This window comes from Canis lupus, chromosome X (genome assembly GCF_011100685.1).
Source record: "Canis lupus familiaris isolate Mischka breed German Shepherd chromosome X, alternate assembly UU_Cfam_GSD_1.0, whole genome shotgun sequence".
NCBI lineage: Eukaryota > Metazoa > Chordata > Mammalia > Carnivora > Canidae > Canis > Canis lupus.
Window position 1 is genome coordinate 18,061,340 of NC_049260.1, and position 19,275 is coordinate 18,080,614.

Below are 19,275 nucleotides of genomic sequence, written 5' to 3' on the forward strand. Positions count from 1 at the left end.
CTTATATTTGCTTTGGGGAAGAAAACCCTAGGAATAAGGTGTCCTTAGGGCATCGTGAATGCTCAGTGAATGTTTGCTGCCTCTACTACTACTAATGATAATAACAGAATGACCTATTCATAGACTTCTTTATAGGGAGATGGTATGTGCGGGTCAACAAGAATCAACACCTGGATTTCCTACCAATTTCATATTAGCCTGACATAAATTATTAGCTTGTCATACTTCTTTTATTAGATATAGACTAGTAAAAGGATTGTTCTGAAAGGGGATTTATATGCATTTCTTTTGAATAATTTAGCTTAAGACAGTTTACTTGGGTTTTATCACAAAGGGTGGAAACTCACAGGCACCTAAGTCAGGGGCCAGCATGCTGCAGTTTCTGGACTGAATCTTGGCTGATGCCTGTTTTTGTACGGCCCGTGAGCTCAGGGTGAATTTTAGAGATAAATGTTTGCAGTTGATTTAAGACAGGAAGCACTAACTTTAAATCCCAATTAAGCAGAATGTTATTCTGCCTCAAAAGAATTCCACTCTTCTCATTAACAGGCTGTCTTAAAAAAAATTCTACTCGGTTATTACATTTTAAATTTCATTAATAACATTTTGTGGAAGCTTTTCTCTTACTGTACAAGTACCTACGTAACATCTTTGATTTTTTGCTTCTTTGCCTGCAAAATGCCTAAATGTTTACCATCTGACTCTTTACAGAAAAAAATTTGCCAAGCCCTGATATAAGTAATCTCTGCATTTCAAATGGAATGTAGACTCTTGATAGCTGGAAGGTACTCCCAAGATCTCTTAATGCAGTACCTTGATTTTAGAGCTAAAACCAAACCCCCAGAAGGTGGGCAACTATTCCAACACAACCCAGCTACTTAGTGATAGAGGCAAGGATGAGCCATGACATCTTTTGGTGCTTAAATTAGTGAACACTCTACTGGAGCAGACACATCCCCTGGGTAGCATGGTTATGCTTTAATCATGTCTCTTGACATGGGCTTCTGTGTTGTCATCAATCTAAAACTTGTAACGGACAGTTCAGAGGTGATGCAGCATAGAAACTTAGCTGTCCCATGGATTCCTTGACCAGGGTCTGCTGAACATCAGCTTGTTGCTGCTTCCGTCTATGGGGAGAGCCCTTCAGAGTCTAGAATTTCTCATTAAAGCTATTTCAGAAGCACTGATACTTTTTCCATTAAGTTAGTAACAGTGAATGACCAGGCACGTTAATATATTCTCATTGAACCCTGTTCAATTTAGGATGGGATTGTTCATTGAACAGAGCAATAACCCTAAACTGAGGTGATAATTTGGCCATGTGCCCCACTTCCCCATTGTTCCCTGGTTATTTGCTAATAAATCCTGCCACATTGTGTTCATTCTTGCTGCTCTCCTGCCTAGATAATGATGATTGCCTGGTGGTATTTGCTTCTCTTTCTACAGGTGGTTTACGAATCCAACGACTGTCAATGCCTTCTACAGCGCCTCCACCAACCAGATTCGTGAGTACCCGGCTTGTCTCCTTGTTAACCTGGTACAAATAGAAGGAACCCTTCCCTGACTATGATTTCTTTATTTCCCTCCATAAGTGATCAGCTATGTTGATGAGGGAAGTTTCAGTGTCTTTCCCCATATGCCTGATTTTCCTCATTCCCTTCATCTTATTGAGCAAACAAACAAACAAACAAAAAAACTACAAATAAATAAAACCACATTGCAGTTGGCACTGAAGAGGAGCAAGTTTCCACTTTTCTTTCATCATGGTCTTAATGATTTTGTCCAAATGATTTGTCTGTTTCTCGGATTGATGGGAAAAATAAGTGGGTACCGCTGGGCTCACGACAGAACCCGAGGGACTGTCTATAAAGAAAAGCTTGGAAATGTTCCGATTGACCCTAGGAGAGTCTTAAGTTACTTTTATTTACTTGTGTTGAGTAGATAGTTATAAATGCCATGATAAATTTAAAAAAGGATTAAAGATCAGATTAAATTAAACATCTGGCAGCACCAAGTGTTGGCAGCACGTACTTACGCTGGTGGAAATGTAAATTGGCTCACCTGCTTTGCAGAGCAGTCGGCAGTACCTAGAAAAGCTGGGGATGTCCATGCGTGTCTGTGACTATCATTTGCACTCCTGGCATATGTCTTAGTGCTGTGCCTCTCAGTGTGGTCTTGGGACCAATAGCAATGGCATCATAGGGGAACTTGTTATGAATGCAAATTCTTGGGCTCTATCTTAGATCTGTTGCTCGCAAACCCTGGACATGAGGCTCAGAAATCTATTTTATTAAGGCTTCCGGGTGGCTGACATAGCCTGAGAACCGCTGCCCTAGAGGTCTCACCTGAGGAGGCCCACGTGAGAATGCTCATAAGACTATTGTTTATAATGGCAGAACAAGGGGGCTAACCTATGTGTCCCTCTGCCGGAATGTGACTCAAATGTGCCGTGTTCACCCAAAGGAATTCCAGATAGCTGTGAATAATGAATGACCTGGAGCAATATGTATTTACACAGATAAAGTTCACAAATATTGGTTGCGTGGGGAAAAAAACAACTGGGGAAAAGATGCCGAGTGTGATACCGTATTCAGAAGTGGAAGAGCGTGCAAAACACTTGTATATATTGTCTAGAGGTGTATCCTATTGTAGTGAAAGTACGAAGACATTCATGGGAACGACAAACATTTGAGTTCAGGTTGGCAGTGACCTGTGGTGGGGTGAGTGTGCCGCCCCTGCTCCAGTCCTTGCTGGCTTCTTGTCCCTCCTGCACCTCTTCTGGTCTTGATCTTCACTCCCTTGCTTGGGGATGATGTTCTAATCTCATGGTTTTAAGCCTATCTCAGTGCACTTCATTGAATGTGGGTGATGGAACTTATAAATTATGACTTGCCACCCTTGGCCACAGGCCCCCATCCTCCTCACTGGTTACCTGTCAGAGCTTCCTCGCTGGCCTCCCTGCTTCTGTCCCAATTCCCCTTCAATCTGTTCTAAATATAAGAATATTGCAGCCATTTTAAGTTGATTTACAATCATGTCAGTTCCCCCCATTGCTCAGAACCAGTTATGAGCTTCCCTTCTCATTCAGAATAAAAGCCAGATCACTTGTAATGGCCCTTAGGCCTCTTACTGCTGCAGATCTGACCTCTGTTCCAGCCACACTGGCTTCTTGCCTGTTCTTGGACATGAGATTCTTGTCTCCAAGCATTTATACCAGGGGCTCTCTGCCTTCAAAAATTCCCCAAGTGATCTGCATGGTTCGTGCTCCTATATCCTTCAGATCTTGGCTTGAATGCAACCTTCTCAGTGAGGCACCCTGCCTTACCCTCCATAGAGCCTCTCTGCTGGCCCTCATCCTAGCAGGACTCCCAGGCCACAGAGGACAGCTTCAGAGCTGTGGCTGCCAACTCCCAGCAGGCGTAGCTCTTTAGAGTCGCCCTCCTGTGGCCACTTTTGAGAAAGGCAGTCTCTGAAGGACTGGTCTGAGAGCATAAGGAAGAGAAGAAAAACAAGCAGATGGTGGTAATTTTTGATTTTTACATTAATTTGTATAACCAAATACATTGTTACATATTTTGGATATTTTTAATGTCACTCCTTACTATAGAATTACTCATTATTATCATGAAAATACCATTGCTTTATTTTCTCCTCCAGCTTTATTGAGGTCTAATTGACAGTGTGTATATTTAACATGTGCACCATGATGTTTTGATGTAGTTATAAAATGTGAACTAAGCTGCATATGTTACATAAGAACTTAAGATATTTGAGATTTTATTTTATTTTTTTAAAGAGAGAGAGAATGAATGGGGGAGGGAGGGATAGAGAGAGAGGGAGAGAGAGAAAATCTTAAGCAGGTTTCATTTCCAGCACTGAGCCCAACACAAGGCTCAATCTCACAACCCTGAGATCATGACCTGAGATGAAATCAAGAATCAGGTGCTTAACTGACTGAGCCACCCAGGTGCCTCAAGATATTTGAGATTTTAATTTTAACTGTTATTTATAATAAAAATTATATATGAATTATAATATTAGTTGGAATAATCTATTGAGGAATAGAAGATTCTTTAGATTGTCCTTTTCTCTTAAAAACCCCCACTTTTTATTTATTTTACTTTTGAAAGATTTTATTTATTTATTTGAGAGAAAGAGCACACGTGAGTGGGGGGGAGGGGCAAAGGGAGAAGCAGACTCCCTACTGAGCAGGGAGCCCGATGTAGGGCTCCATCTCAGCACCCTGGGATCGTGACCTGAGCCAAAGGCAGATGTTTAATGGACCGACCTCCCCCAGGCGCCCCCTCCCCCATTTTTTATTTTAAATTCCTTTAAACTTACTAAAAAGTGACAAAACTAGAACACAGAGTTTTCACATATCCTTCAGCCAACCACCCCAACAACATATAACTCTAGAGCAACATCAGAACCAGAAAACTAACGTTGGTATAACGCCATTAACTACACTCAAGGCCTTACTGAAATGCCACTAGTTTTGCACTCATGTTCTTTTTTGGTTTCAGAATCCTATCAAGATCCCACATTACATTTAGTCATTTCTTCTTAGCCTCCTACAGAGTAAAATATTTCTCTAGTCTTTCTTGTCTTTCACGACTTTGACAGCTTTGAAGAGTACTGGTCAGTTATTTTGTGGGAGGTCCCTTAATTTGTGCCTGTCTAGTGTTTTTGCATGATTGGACTGGAGTTTATTAATACATTTGGGGCATGAATGTCGCGGAAGTGACGTTGTGCCCTCCACTGTGCATCAATATCATCAGGTTTATGCTGTGTGTCTTAGTGCTGGTGATGTGATGTTACCCTTGATCACGTGGAGAAGGTGGTTTCTGCTGGGTTGCCCCACCATAAAGTTGCTATTCCCCTGGACTGATTAGGTGGCAAATATCTTGGGAACTATGTCTCTGAGACCATTTGTATCCTGTTTCTCCCCAGTCTTTCACTCACTGATTTGAGCATCCATTAGTAAAACTTGTATGTAGCAAGTGTCCCTGCACTGTTTGCTCACTGTAGATTTCCATTTCTTTCCTTCCATTTATATTAATGTGAATTCTGTTGTAAGGAAGGGACTGTCCATTTACTCGTGGATATTTATTTTATTCTGTGGATTCTAATCCAATGCTATCATCTTCTATTTCGTTGCTCAACGTGTTCAGCTTTGACCATGAGGAGCTCTTGTGGGTTTGCTGCCAGAATCTTGCATCACCCTGCTCCTCAACTTGCTTTTCATTATTGAAGCCGATGCCTGCTGAGCTCCTTGAGCTAATGTGTTCTCTCTGTTTCTGGAGCTGATGGATAAGTCTGTCTCTTAGCCTGAATCTCAGCTCCCCAGCTTTTCTGTTAGGGGCTGTCTTCCAGACAGAGTCTAGAAACCAGCAGGAGTCAAATTGGGCCCAACGTAGAACTGGGTCCAGAAGCTTCCTGGATTTGGACTAGATTATCTATTTTATTTTATTTTGTTTTATTTTATTTTATTTTATTTTATTTTATTATTTTATTTTATTTTTTCAACTAGACTGGCTCCTATGGGTTTATTTATTTATTTATTTAATTTATTTTTGTATATTTTTTATTGGAGTTCGATTTGCCAACATATAGCATAACACCCAGTACTCATCCCGTCAAGTGCCCCCCTCAGTGCTTATCTACTTTAAAAGAAAATGTCTTATTATGTAATATTTGGTACATGCCGAAGAATATATATAACATGTTAAAACATATAAATTATATTCCTCTGAACCTACCACCCAGCCAAGAACTAGAACATTCCCAAAATCGCTGCATCTGTCCATGCTTCTCCCTATCCCATTCATCTTGTTCACCATAGAGGTAACTACTTTTCTGATCATCATGTTTATGGTTTTTTCTTTTTAAAATAAGTGTTAAACCATTAGTTTATTTTTACTTATTTTTATAGCATAATAAAATGTTATCATACTGCATGCAATCTAAAGCAACTTCATTTTTTTAATCTACATGTTGTTAAGATTCAACCATGTAGCATGTGGCAATGGGATCTTCATTTTCCCTGCTGTATAATGTTCCATTGCTTGACTGTACCTCAGATTATTTACCTATACTACAGACTTTATCTGTCGACAGACCTATGTGTTCTCCCACCCAGGGTTTTGCTATTATGAAGAGTGTGTTGCTGCTGTGAATATTCTTGTACATGTCCCCTGAGACGAATGTTTATGGTGTATATACTAGGAGTGGAATTACCGGCCTGTAGGGCATGCAAATGCTCAACTTTAGCAGATAACACTGGATGGGTGGCAAAGAGTATTCCAGAGTACAGGAGTGTTTTCATCATCTCTTATTTTTATCACCTCTTGGCATTGGTAGACTTTGTTTCCCCAATCTAGTGGCATCGAGATAGATTGTTCACAGATTCTTCCCACACTCACTTTCTAATGTCAGTGAATGCTTATGGCTGCTTTGGGGATTTAAGTATCCCTAAAAATATTCTGCCTCTGGAATTCACCCCTGCTCAGCCTTTTTCTTGTCTGGAAAGAGCTGATCCTATCACAGGTTTACTGTAGAAGTAGCCCTTTCAGGGTAACCCAGTGGTTTCTGGAAAGCTCATGAACAGAGGGGTTTGAAATGAACAATTTAAAGCAGTGTTTTAATTAAGAGATTCAAGCTGTTTCTATTTTCCTAATGACCAGTGCTTGCTCTCATTGTAAATTACATTCCCAGGCAAGATGACAAGGAATCCTTTGGGTGACTCTCTCTCTCTCTCTCTCTCTCTCTCTCTCTCCCCTCTGATTTTCTGGACTACAAATTAAGACAGGTGGAGTTCCTTTTTAGACATTTCCCCACTGGGTTTCCTGGCACTATCCGCCCCCACCCCGGCCCTGCCCACACCCCCAACTGCCTTCTTTTTCCTTCACTGAAGAAGTGAAAAATTGAGGTGATTTTCTGAAATGAACATCTTTATTGATTAGGGGCTGATTCTGACAGCATGTGGCCATCTGTTTAATTGAGTTTCACATCTAAGATGTAACTATACTTAGTAACGTGATTTATGAGAATTTCATTCAGTTCCCGTTATCATTTTCTGATTTATGCCACTTACGTCTGCTTCCGCTCACAGTAGAGACTTGAGTAGGAAATACAAGAGCCTATAGGTTTGGTTTTGGTTTTGTTTGGTTTTTGTTTGCTTGCAAACTCATGCCTTTGTCTGAAACCCTATGACCTGTGGCCATATTTCAGTGTTCGAATTTTGCAGGGTGGTGGAGCTTCTTATTTTTCTACCCTCGTCAAGCTGGGTAGCAGTGTCTTCAGACACAGAGTGCGGTGTAACATAATAATGACCTCAGCCCCGCTACAGGAGGAGTTCTGCAGAGGAGCTGTTGCAGAATTTAATGTTTGAACCAATAAGGTGGTTAAAGAGGACAACAAGGATCTGGGGTTATTGTCGCCTAGGCTTGTGCTTTCCCAGCTTTGTGATAACTGCACGAGTGGTCTTCCTACTCACTGTGGGGAAACAGGGCCAACCTTGTGTGCCGTTGACTTACTTGTATGGCCCTGGCCCTTGTTATCCTCTTCTGCCCGACACTGAGGTTACCTAGCATTTTTGGTGAGGATGGAACAAGATGAATTTGAAAAGTGCTAGCACATCACTGGGGTGAGGGTTTGTGTATCCAAAACCAGCATGCATAAATGAATGAATGAATGAATGAATGAATGAATGAATGAATAAATAAATAAATAAATAAATAAATAAATAAATAAAACCAGCACGCCCAGAATCCCTAGGATGAACAGCTGTGAAAACTGGCGGGGGGTGGTGATGGTGGTGGTGCAGATTTTGGACTTGGGCTCTCAAAGGACTTTTATTTTATTTTATTTTTTAAAAAGTTTTATTTATTTATTCATGAGAGACACAGGCAGAGGGAGAAGCAGGGTGCATGCAGGGAGCCCATTGTGGGACTTGATCCCGGGACTCCAGGATCACGCCCTGAGCCGAAGGCAGGTGCTCAACCACTGAGCCACCCAGGTGCCCCTCTCAAAGGACTTTTAAATTCAGGCAGTATTTTATATGTATTTTTAAAAGTACAACCAATGTGGAAACCTGTTTGGCAGTTTGTTGATACTTCCTGTTACCCCGAAATTCCACTCTTCATAAAGTATGTCAATCTGGGTGCCCACCAAAGCACGTGAACATCGAGTGTTCATAGGGGCTTTGTTCATAATAGCAAAAACCTGGAAAGAGCCTAATGTCCATGAAAAGAATAGGTAGATAGATTGTGGTATATTCATATGATTGAATATTACACAGCAAGGAAGAGTAAACTGCTCCATGCTACAATCTGTAAGAATGCCGCTGACTTAATGCTCAGCGAAACACTGTATGGTTCCAGTCATAAAAAGTTCAGGAAGAGGCAACTGAATCTAAGTGATGGAATTGAAAACAATAGTTGCCCCTGTTGGGGATATTGGCTGTGAGGGGGCACCGGAAACATTTTCCTGATTTGGGAAATGTGCGATTGGTGGTCGCAGGGGTGATACAAGTGTAGAGTCTCATTGTGTTCCACCATTAAAATTTGTGCTATTACTATATGGATATGATATGTAAACAGTAACACTCACTCCCCCCATAGAAATTTTTATAACAACGTATAATATGCGTACACTTTTTTGGGCTTATAATAGCTTACATCAGGCCAAACCTCCAGAGGTATAGACCAGGGATTGGTGAACTTTTTCTGTAAAGGGCCAAATAGTAAATGTTTTTGCCTTTGCAAGCCATACATTCTCTATTGTCAGTTCTCACCTTTGCCACTGCAGCCATAGACGGTTCATAAACAAATAGTCATGGCTGTGTTTTTAGTAAAACTATTTACATGGGCTGTAGTTTGCCAGCCCCTGGTGTAGAGCACTGCAAGTACTTGGCATCCAGGGAGACTTGAAGAGTATTCTGACCCAGTTTACAAACTACTTTGGATCGAATCAGGTTGTGGTACTAGGGGTGAAAGGGTGGTAGAGTGAACAGCTCTTGTTTGGCTTTCATTTCTACTAACACAGACTGGTCTTTTGAATAAAATTCATTTGTTGTATTCAGTATCAATGTGTATCTGTAAAATGCTTCATTTCAATGTTAGTTTTTATCTTCATATGTCTTAAATCATATTAAGGAATTATTTTAAGCAAATAAAATCTTGGCTTGAAAACAAGCAAGGACTAAGGGCTAAAACCAATGATACTATTATCTTTGTTGTAATACACAAGGGATTTGGTTACTCCGAGTTTAATCACAGACATTCTGCTGAAGAAGATAAGCCTTTGACCAGAGGCTGGGCTTATGCTGGCATCAAACTATAGTTTTAATCCTGAAATCAAACATAGATTTGTTTTGCTGTTAAGGAAATGATTATATTTCAAACTAAGAGAATTTCTTATACTCTGTTGACTCTGCCTAAAACCATCAAGTAGAAGCCAAGTTAGCAAATACTCACCGTGGCCTCTAGCAGAATTTAATGAAAGAGAAGCCTTGAATCCATTTGACACTCTGTTTGGGGACAATTTGGGAATAATCTTCCATGGTTTTGGAGGTAAAAGGGAGGAAACTGAAGTAATCAACGAATCCAAATTTCGCATTATCTGGAAGAGACTCTGACACTCATAGCAATTCTTAGGAATTTTTCCCGTTTATTCCCTTAGTATTTGTGGATCCCACAATGATTCTTCTTCTTGACATTCACAATATTGAGTAGTCCCCTCTAACACTGAATAAAGCTGACTCTTGTAACTAATAGGATACTGTGGAAATGATGGAGTCTGACTTTCGAGGCTGGCTCATAAAAGACATTGTGGCCTCTGCCTTGCTCTCTTGGATGGGTCACCCTGGAAGGAAGCCAGCAAGGATGTCATGAGGTTGCTCAAGAAGCTGGTGGAGAGGTCCACAGGTGAAGAACCGGAGGCCTCCTGCCCATAACCAGTACCATGTATGCACACCATCTTGGAAGCAGATTCTCCAGCCCAGCCAAGCCTTCAGACGACCACAGCCAAAGCTGGCATCTTGACAACAACTTCATGAGAACCCCTGAGATGGATCACCCATATAAGATGTTTTTAAATTCCTGAGTCTGAGAAACTGTGAGATAGTGTTTGTTGTTTGGAGCCACTATGTTTTGGAATATTTTGTTATTCATCAAGAGAGAACTAACAGAGACACTACAACTTGCTAGATCCTGAGTTTGCTGCTAGGTTGTATGCTGTAGTATACTGTGGTAGTTAAGAGTGTGGACTATGATTTTGAATCCTGGCTTGGCCACTAATAACTTGCAACCTTCAGCAAGTGACTTAACATCTTTAAGCCTCAGTATAATTACCTGTAAAATAGAGGTAATAGTAGTGAAGTGACTGTCATGTAGAGTTGTCATAAAGATGAAAGGAGATAATGGATATACAGTAAGTGAAAGGCTGGTTTTTAGTAGGTATTTAATAAATCTTAGCTGTTAAGAGTCCTTACTTTCAAGAAATTGGGAGAGACAGAAGTGTGGCCAGTCATTTATAAGACATGGTGAGTGTACAGCAGAAGGGTGTGCCTTCTGCTGTTGTGGGAGCCGCAGAGGAGGGGTAACTAATCTGGGGGAGTTGAGATCCCTTTACAATCCCTTGACAATGACGTTTGAATAGGTATTGAAAGGAAAAAAAGACATTTTCTAGGCAAATAAGGGAGGTTGGGCCACGCAGGAAGGAGGGCTGGTGGTGCAAAGGTGACAGCCCAGCCTGGCAAAGAAGATCCCTAGGATGGTGAGATGGGCACAGATGCTGGGGTATAGGCTGCATATGGGGGAGAAGATGGTGGGAGATGACACATGGAAGAGGTAGACGAGGGCCTTGTAAGCCACTCTGAGAAACAGGCCACAGGGAGCTAGTCTCATCTTCTTTGGGAAGCAAGACATTTAAATTTTGTTTCCTTTGTCTTAAATCTCATGGCATCCTTTGGAGAGGGAAAAGATTGAGATCACTTAGACTGCTTAGGATTTTGGCAGATAGTTCAAGAGAAGGATGGAGAGGGTCTAAATTTAGGCAGTGACAATGATGAGAGTAGGGAGTGGATAAGTTAAATCCCAAAAGATTGCTTCCGGTAACCATGTGGCAGTAATACAGGGGCTGGTTTCCTAACTTATCCGTCGATGCTTGCAAGGACTCCCATAAAATGGAGACTATGATTGTTCTCTGCAGTTCCTCTTCACCAAGAGCTGTTAATATGCCAAGCCTTGTGATAGAGACTTTAACATATGTTACCTCCAATCTTCACAGTAGCTCCATAAGCTTGGCCTTGTGGGCCCATTTTACAGAAAAGGAAATTAAAAAAAAAAAAGAAAAGGAAATTAAGGCTCAGACAGGCTAAGTAACTTCCCAGAGACCACACAACTAGTAAATGGCAGAGTTGGGAATATAACCCAGTGTCTGTGATTGCATGTTCTTAATCTTCACCCCATGCTATTTGGTACTACATAAGAAAAGTGAGAATTACATGAAATGAGACATGTGAACACACTCTGAAAAGGGTAAGAGCATAATAGATATGTTAGAGGTATATCCTCATTATGTCATACCCTCACCCATGTGGTGGGAAGATTGTTTCCGTCTAGTATGAGAGTATAAGACACTACAAGATGTGAGGACAGCTAGGAAGTGAGGGTCAGATGGTTCCCAGGTCCTGCCAATGCCACGTCCCAATGGGCTGTGGCCTTGGAGCAGCAGTTTATTACCAGTGCCTCAAAGGCGGCTGCTCTCTGCAGGCCCTTTAGCTGTGCCCATAATCTCTGTGCATCCTTGGATTTGGGTAGAGTGGAACAGGTGTTATTTAAGAGACGCCATAAGCTACCTTAAAAAGAATATTTACATGTACTCCAAAAAGGTTTTACTTCATAAAATTTACTATGAGATTTAAGAAGTTTGGTTAAATGAGCCAAAGTTGCCATAAACAAACTTAGAATAGGTTGCAAAATTGCCAGGTGATGCAATTAGCAAGGTTGTGGGACACCTGCTACAATTATTTTAAGACGTTCTCGCCCTGGTCTAGTCAAGGACTCTGGAGTTCCTAAGATAGTCTGTTCTCAGCCACCCCCTACCCCACCCTCAGCCCTGGCACTGAGGCCTGACCAAGGAGGCAGCTAAGAATGGCATTCTGGGTACTGGCACTGGAGGACAAAGGTGCCCTCACCTGGAAAGCCCTGCAATCTCATGGCGTTCCTGTTACTGTGGTGAGTCCCAGGACCAATGCCTAGAGGGAGACACATTTGCCACCTGCAGAGAACTTCTGAAAACATACTTATGGGGCAGGACAAATGCTGCTTCCAGACACAGGACTGCAGCTTCCCTGTAGGGCTGGTAGCAGAAAGCATGGCATGGTTGTCAGGGGCAGTCTGATGAAAGAGGTGGGGTGTGAGTGGGACGCTCCCTGCAGGTGACCTGGCTCTGAGCCAGAGTGAGGCCCCGGGCAGCTGGCACAGTGCCATGCTGATGGGGGATGGGAAGCCAGGGAGAAAGTTCACTAATTTATCTTGGTGCTCACAATCTCACTTGTCTTCTCTTGAAAGAAACAGTAGTCTTTTACCCTTATTACAAAAGTAGTTAATATTTATTGTAGAAAAATCTAGAAAATTTTTAGCTAAAATTTTTTTCCCAGCAAAAATATTGTTTTTATTCTAATTCCAGTTAGTTCACATACAGTGTACTATTAGTTTCAGGTGTACAATATAGTGATTCTGTACTTCCATACATCACCTGGTGCTCATTAGGACAAGTGCCCTCCTTCATCCCCTCACTTGTTTCACCCATCCTCCCCACTCCCTCCCCTCTGCTGACCAGCAGTTTGTTCTCTAGAGCTGAGAGTCTGTTTCTTAGTTGGCCTCCCTCTCTTATTTTTTTCCTTTGCTCATTTGCTTTGTTTCTTAAATTCCACATATGAGTGAAATCATATGGTCTTTGTCTTTTCTCTCAATGACTTATTTCACTTAGCATTATACTCTCTGGCTCTATCCACGTCATTGCAAGTGGCAAGATTTCATTCTTTTTATGGCTGGATAATATTCCACTATATATCATATATATATCACCTCTTCTTTACCCATTTAATCAGCTGATGGACATTTGGGCTGTTGCCATAATTTGGCTGTTGTAGATAATGCTGCTGTAGACATCAGGGTGCATGCACACCTTCAAATCAGTATTTTTGTATCCTTTGGATAAATCCCCAGTAGTGCAATTGCCGGATCGTAGGGTAGCTCTATTTTTAACTTTTTGAGGAACCTCCATACTGTGTTCCACAGTGGCTGCACCAGTTTACATTCCCACCAACAGTGCGTCAGGATTCCTTTTTCTCTGTATCCTCACCAACACCTATTGTTTCTTGTCTTGTTGATTTTAGCCATTCTGACACGTGTGAGGTGATAGGTCATTATAGTTTTGATTTGTATTTCCCTGGTCAGTGATGTTGAGCATCTTTTCATGTGTCTGTTGGCCACCTGGGTGTCTTCTTTGGAGAAATGTCTGTTCATGTCTTCTGCCCATTTTTTAATTGGATGATTTGTTTTTCGGGTGTTGAGTTGTGTAAATTCTTTATAGATTTTGAATCCAAACCTTTGATCAGCTATGTCATTTGTAAATATCTTCTCCCATCCCATAGGTTGTCTTTTAGTTTGGTTGATTGTTTCCTTTGCTGTGCAGGAGCTCTTTTATTTTGATGTCCCAGTAGTTTATTTTTGCTTTTACATCTCTTGCCTCAGGAGACATATGTAGAAAGAACTTGTAATGGCTGATGTCAGAGAGGTTACTGCCTGCCTGTGCTCTCTTCTAGGATTTTTCTGGTTGCAGGTCTCACCTTTAGGTCTTTCATCCATTTTGAATTTATTTTTGTGTATGATGTACGAAAGTGGCCCAGTTTCCTTCTTTTGCATGTAGCTGTCCAGTTTTCCCAGAACCATTTGTTGAATAGGCTGTCCTTTCCCATTGCATCTTCTGCCCCGCTGTGTCAGAGGTTAATTAGCCATATAGTTGTGGATTTATTTCTGGATTTTCTATTCTGTTCCACTGATCTACGTTTCTGTTTTTGTGCCAGTACCATACTGTTTTGATGACTACAGCTTTGTAATATAACTTCAAGTCTGGAATTGTGATGCCTCCAGGTTTGCTTCTCCCTCCCCCCAGATTCCTGTGGCTATTCGGGGTCTTTTGTGGTCCCATACCGATCGTAGGGTGGGTTTTTATAGCTTTGTGAAAAATGCTGATGGTATTTTCATAGAGATTACATTCAATGTGTAGACTGCTTTGGGGAGCATAGACATTTTAACAATATTTGTTCTTCCAATCCATGAGCATGGGCTGTCTTTCCATTTCTTTGTGTCCTCTTCAGTTTCTTTCATCAGAGTTTTACAGTTTTCAGAGTACAGGTCTTACACCTCTTCAGTTAGGTTTATTTCTAGGGAACTTATTATTTTTGGTGCAATTGTAAATGAGATTGTTTTCTTAATTTCTCTTTCTGCTGCTCCATTATTGTCATATTGAAATGCAATGGATTTCTGTACATTGAATTTGTATTCTGCAACTTTACTAAATTTGTTTATCAGTTCTAGCAGTTTTTTGGTGGAGTCTTTCACGTTTTCTATGTAGAGTATCATGTCATCTGCAAACAGTGAACATTTTACTTCTCCTTACCAATATGGATGCCTTTTATTTCTTTTTGTTGTCTGATTGCTGAGGCTAGGACTTCCAGTACTATGTTAAATAGAAGTGGTGAGAGTGGACATCCCTGTCGTGGTTCTGATCTTTAGCAAAAAGCTCTCAGTTTCTTACCATTAAGAAGGATGATAGCTATTGGTTTTTCATAGATGGCCTTTATTATGTTGAGGTGTGTTTCTTCCAAATTTACTTTTGTTGAGGATTTTTATCATGAATGGATGTTGTGCTTTGTCAAATGCTTTCTTTGTATCTATTAAAATGATCATATGCTGCTTATCCTTTCTCTTATTGATGTGATGTATCATGCTGATTTGCAAATATTGAAACACCCTTGTAACCCAGAAATAATTCACTTGATCATGGTGAATTATTATTATTATTTTTTTAATTTATGATAGTCACACACACAGAGAGAGAGAGAGAGGCAGAGACACAGGCAGAGGGAGAAGCAGGCTCCATGCACCGGGAGCCCGACGTGGGATTCGATCCCGGGTCTCCAGGATCGTGCCCTGGGCCAAAGGCAGGCGCCAAACCGCTGCGCCACGCAGGGATCCCAGTGAATTATTTTTTGTTTATTGTTGAATTCAGTTTGCTAGTATTTTATTGAAGATTTTTGTATCTGTGTTCATCAGGGATATTGGCCTGCAGTTCTCTTTTTTTTTTAGTGGTGTCTTTATCTGGTTTTGGTATTAGGATAATGCTGGCTTCATAGAATGAATTTGGAAGTTTTCCTACCTTTTCTATTTTTTGGAATAGTTTGAGAAGAATAGTTCGTTCTTCTTCTTCTTCTTCTTTTTAATTCGTTCTTCTTTAAATGTTTGGTAGAATTTTCCTGTGAAGCCACCTGGTCCTGGACTTTTGTTTGTTGGGAGTTTTTTTGTTTGTTTTTGTTTGTTTACTCATTCAATTTCTTTGCTGTTTATCAAACTGTCAAAATTTTCTATTTCTTCCTGTGACATTTTTGGTAGTTTATGTGTTTCTAGGAATTTATCCATTTCTTCTAGTTTGCTCAGTTTGTTGACATATAGTTTTTCATAATATTATCTAATGATTGTTTGTATACCTGTGGTATTGATTGTTGTTTCTCCTCTCTCGTTTGTGATTTTATTTATTTGAGTCCTTTCTCTTTTTTTCTTGATAAGTCTGGGTAGAGATTTATCAATTTCATTGATTTTTTTTTTTCAAAGAACCGGCTTCTGGTTTCATTGGCGTTTTATTGTTTTTAAAATTTCTGTATCATTTATTTCTGCTCTATCTTTATTATCTCCTTCCTTCTGCTGGTTTTAGGTTTTATTCTTCTTTTTCTAGCTCCTTTAGGTGTAAGGTCACATTATTTATTTGAGATTTTCCTTGATTTTTGAGGTAGGCCTGTATTGCTGTATCTTACCTATTAGAGAGCTTGTTTGGAGGTTCTAGCAGGGGAGCGCAGCTACTCGTATACCCTTGACCAAAGAACGGTCCTCCTCTATCGGGGATGGTCGTCCTCTTCGACCGAGCGCGCAGCTTCGGGAGGGACGCACATAGAGCGGTGAGGGAGGAAGGGGACACCCGCCTAGCCAGCCAGATCAGCCGAATCAACCCTGGCGATCAATGGGGTGACAGATGTCGCAGCCAGATCGCCCTCACATCCTATCTTACCTATTAGGACTGCTTTTGCTACCTCTCAAAGACTTTAGACTGTTGTGTTTTTATTTTCATTTGTTTCCATGTATTTTTTTCTTTTATTTCTTGATTGACCCATCCATCGTTTAGTGCATGTTGTTTAACCTCCATGTATTTGTGGTCTTTCTAGATTTTTTTCTTGTGGTTGACTTCTAGTTTCATAGTGTTGTTGTCAGAAAAGATGCATGGTATGACTTGGATCTTCTTGAATTTGTTGAGGATGGTTTCGTGGGCTAATATGTGATCTATTCTGGAGAATGTTCTGTGTGCACTTGAAAAGAATGTGTATTCTGCTGTTTTAGGGTGGAGTGTTCTGAATATATCTGTTAAGTCCATCTGTTCCAGTGCGAAATTCAAAGCCATTGTTTTCTTGTGAATTTTCTGTTTAAATAATCTGTTTATTGATGTAAGTGCGGTGTTTAAGTCCTCTACTATTAACAGTTTATTATCAATTAGTTCCTTTTTGTTTGTTTTTAACTGTTTTATGTATTCAGGTGCTCCTATGTTGGTTGCATATTTACCATAGTTATATCTTCTTGTTGTGTTGTCCCCTTTAGTATTATATAATGCTCTTCTTTGTCTCTTGTTACAGTCTTTGTTTTATTTTATTTATTTTTTTCAGTCTTTGTTTTAAAGTCTATTTTATCCAATAGGAGTGACTTGCTCCTCTGGCTTTCATTTGCACGTTTCCCCATCCTCTCTCTTTCAATCTGCATGTGTTTTTAGGTCTAAAATAAAGACCTATGTGCCCTTGTAGGCAACATACAGATGAGATGGGTCTGAGTTTTTTTTTTTTTATCCAGTCTGACACCTTATGCCTTTTGACTGGAGCATTTAGTCCATTTATATTCAAGATGACTGTTGATAGATGTGTACTTATTGCCGTTTTATTACGTGTTTTGTGATTGTTTCTGAAGATTTTCTCTAATCCTTTGTCTTTCAAAATTTTAAGCTAAAAAATGTTAAAGTTCGTGTCATCATTTAAAGATTTTATTGAATACCTCTCAAACTTCTGTTTATCTACACATTTAAAGATTGAAACTAGGGGCCCCTGAGTGGTACAGTCGCTTAGGTGTCCAACTCTTGCTTCCAGCTCAGGTCATGATCCCAGGGTTATGAGATCAAGCCCCATGTTGGGCTTTGTGCTTGGCACAGAGTCTCCTTGAGATTCTCTCTCTTTCTGCCACTCCCACTTATGCTTTCTGTCTGTGAAGTAAATAAATACATCTTTAAAAAAATTGAAACTAAATATGCACTTATCCAATAATCCTGCTTTTTCCCCTACTGAACATTGTAACATGAATATTGCTTCCATTTATTACATGTAATTCTAAGTTATCATGCATAGTATTTCACCAACTATAAGCACCTTGATTTCTTTAGTTAATTTCCTGTCAGTAGATGCTTGGGTTGTTTGTTTTCCTATTTAAGAACAGGACTCAGTGATAAGTTTTGTGTCTATGTTTTTATGCAAATCTGTCTATTTCTTTAGAGTAAATTCCTAGGTGTGGAGGAATTGCTGAATCAAATGGTATGTCCATTTTAGGATTTTAAAATACATCTTACCCGACTTCTCTTGAGAAAAGTGGTACCAATTTATATTTCCATTAACAATAGATGAGATGGTTTTCTTTCACTGAGTTTTGCATTGTAAAGATGCTGTCGGAGGAGATGAAAGGGACTTTTTTTTGTTGAATTGACATAAGGGGAAATGTTAGTCATATTTTCATTTTGAAGACCATTATCTCAACCCCAGCTATGGATCATTGAACCCAGACAGGCATTTGCTCAACATCTATTATAATCCCAGTCCTGGGCTAAACATCCCTGCCTTTAGTGCCAGTTTTGAATACCTAAGGACAGCAATTGTGTGTATGAAATTACCTATTGGAATAAGAGTAGAATATGAGATACTGAGCATTATAGTGGGGGGAAATTTTTTTTTCTGCCAGATGTTGAATTGTAGCAGTGGTTCTCAAAATATTGTTCCTGCATCATCAGCATCAGCATCCCTTGTGATAAATGAGCATTACCTAATCCCACCCGTGACCTATAGAATCAAACTCTGGATGTGGCCCCAGCAATTTATATTTTAAGATTTTAACCATCAGATGTCTGCTAGATGCTGAAGTTTGAGAACCACTGAGGTATAAAAATGCAGCAAATGCAAAAGAGGTCAATGTGATTACATAAAGGTAGTTCTGATTGCCTGGACTTGTCCTAGTTTTAACACTGAAAGTTCTGTATCCCAGGAGCTTCCACAGACTTGGGCAAACAGGGATGGTTGGTCACCCTGGTAAAGGAGAGGAGGTTCTCTTTGTTGCAGCCTCAAGGTAATTATGGCAGAAAAAGAACAGAAGGGCCAGAAGAGGAAGTTTCAAGATGGAGGACAGATTTTAGAAGCTGCTTTCTGCTTGTCAGTTCTAGGCTGATAGATAGAGTGGCAGGAGGTTACCTGTAGGAAGCCAGCAGATGGCTAAGGCATCTTGCTGAATCCCTTGACATGAGTCACAGCTGTTAGTACTTGATACTTTCTGGAAAGGGGTAGGTTGGCATTCACCAAACTACTGCAAGATGCCAAATTGAAAAAAAAGCCACTATTAATCTTAGCAGTGATGACAATGAAATCCCTTTACAGCAGAAAATATAACCAGAAGTGCTTTGTAATTGCAGCAATTTCCATGTCCCAACTGAGAGTCCCCTAGATTCTAGAAGAATGGTATCCGGCTTATCTGATTATGAGAACTAAGCCGGAATAAGATGTAACATTCATTCCCTCAGAGTGAGCATTCATTCCGGATTTTCCAAAGCAATTGCAATTAAAACTATTTCTGCCCTTTGTACAATGATAATTTGTTAGCCATGTAAAGTATCAGTTTTGAAAGTATAGTCTGCAAA

The 19,275-nt window shown here is 40.3% G+C and overlaps 1 protein-coding gene across 4 annotated transcripts in view; it reads left to right on the top strand.

Moving 5' to 3' along the window:
* PHEX (phosphate regulating endopeptidase homolog X-linked) overlaps nt 1-19,275 on the top strand; it is a 209,933-nt gene that overhangs the window by 156,523 nt on the left and 34,135 nt on the right. For all 4 annotated transcript variants that reach the window (XM_038587067.1, XM_038587065.1, XM_038587066.1 and 1 more), the window contains one exon: nt 1,447-1,505. In XM_038587067.1, coding sequence (XP_038442995.1) covers nt 1,447-1,505 — 59 coding nt within the window. The remainder of the gene's footprint in view (nt 1-1,446; nt 1,506-19,275) is intronic.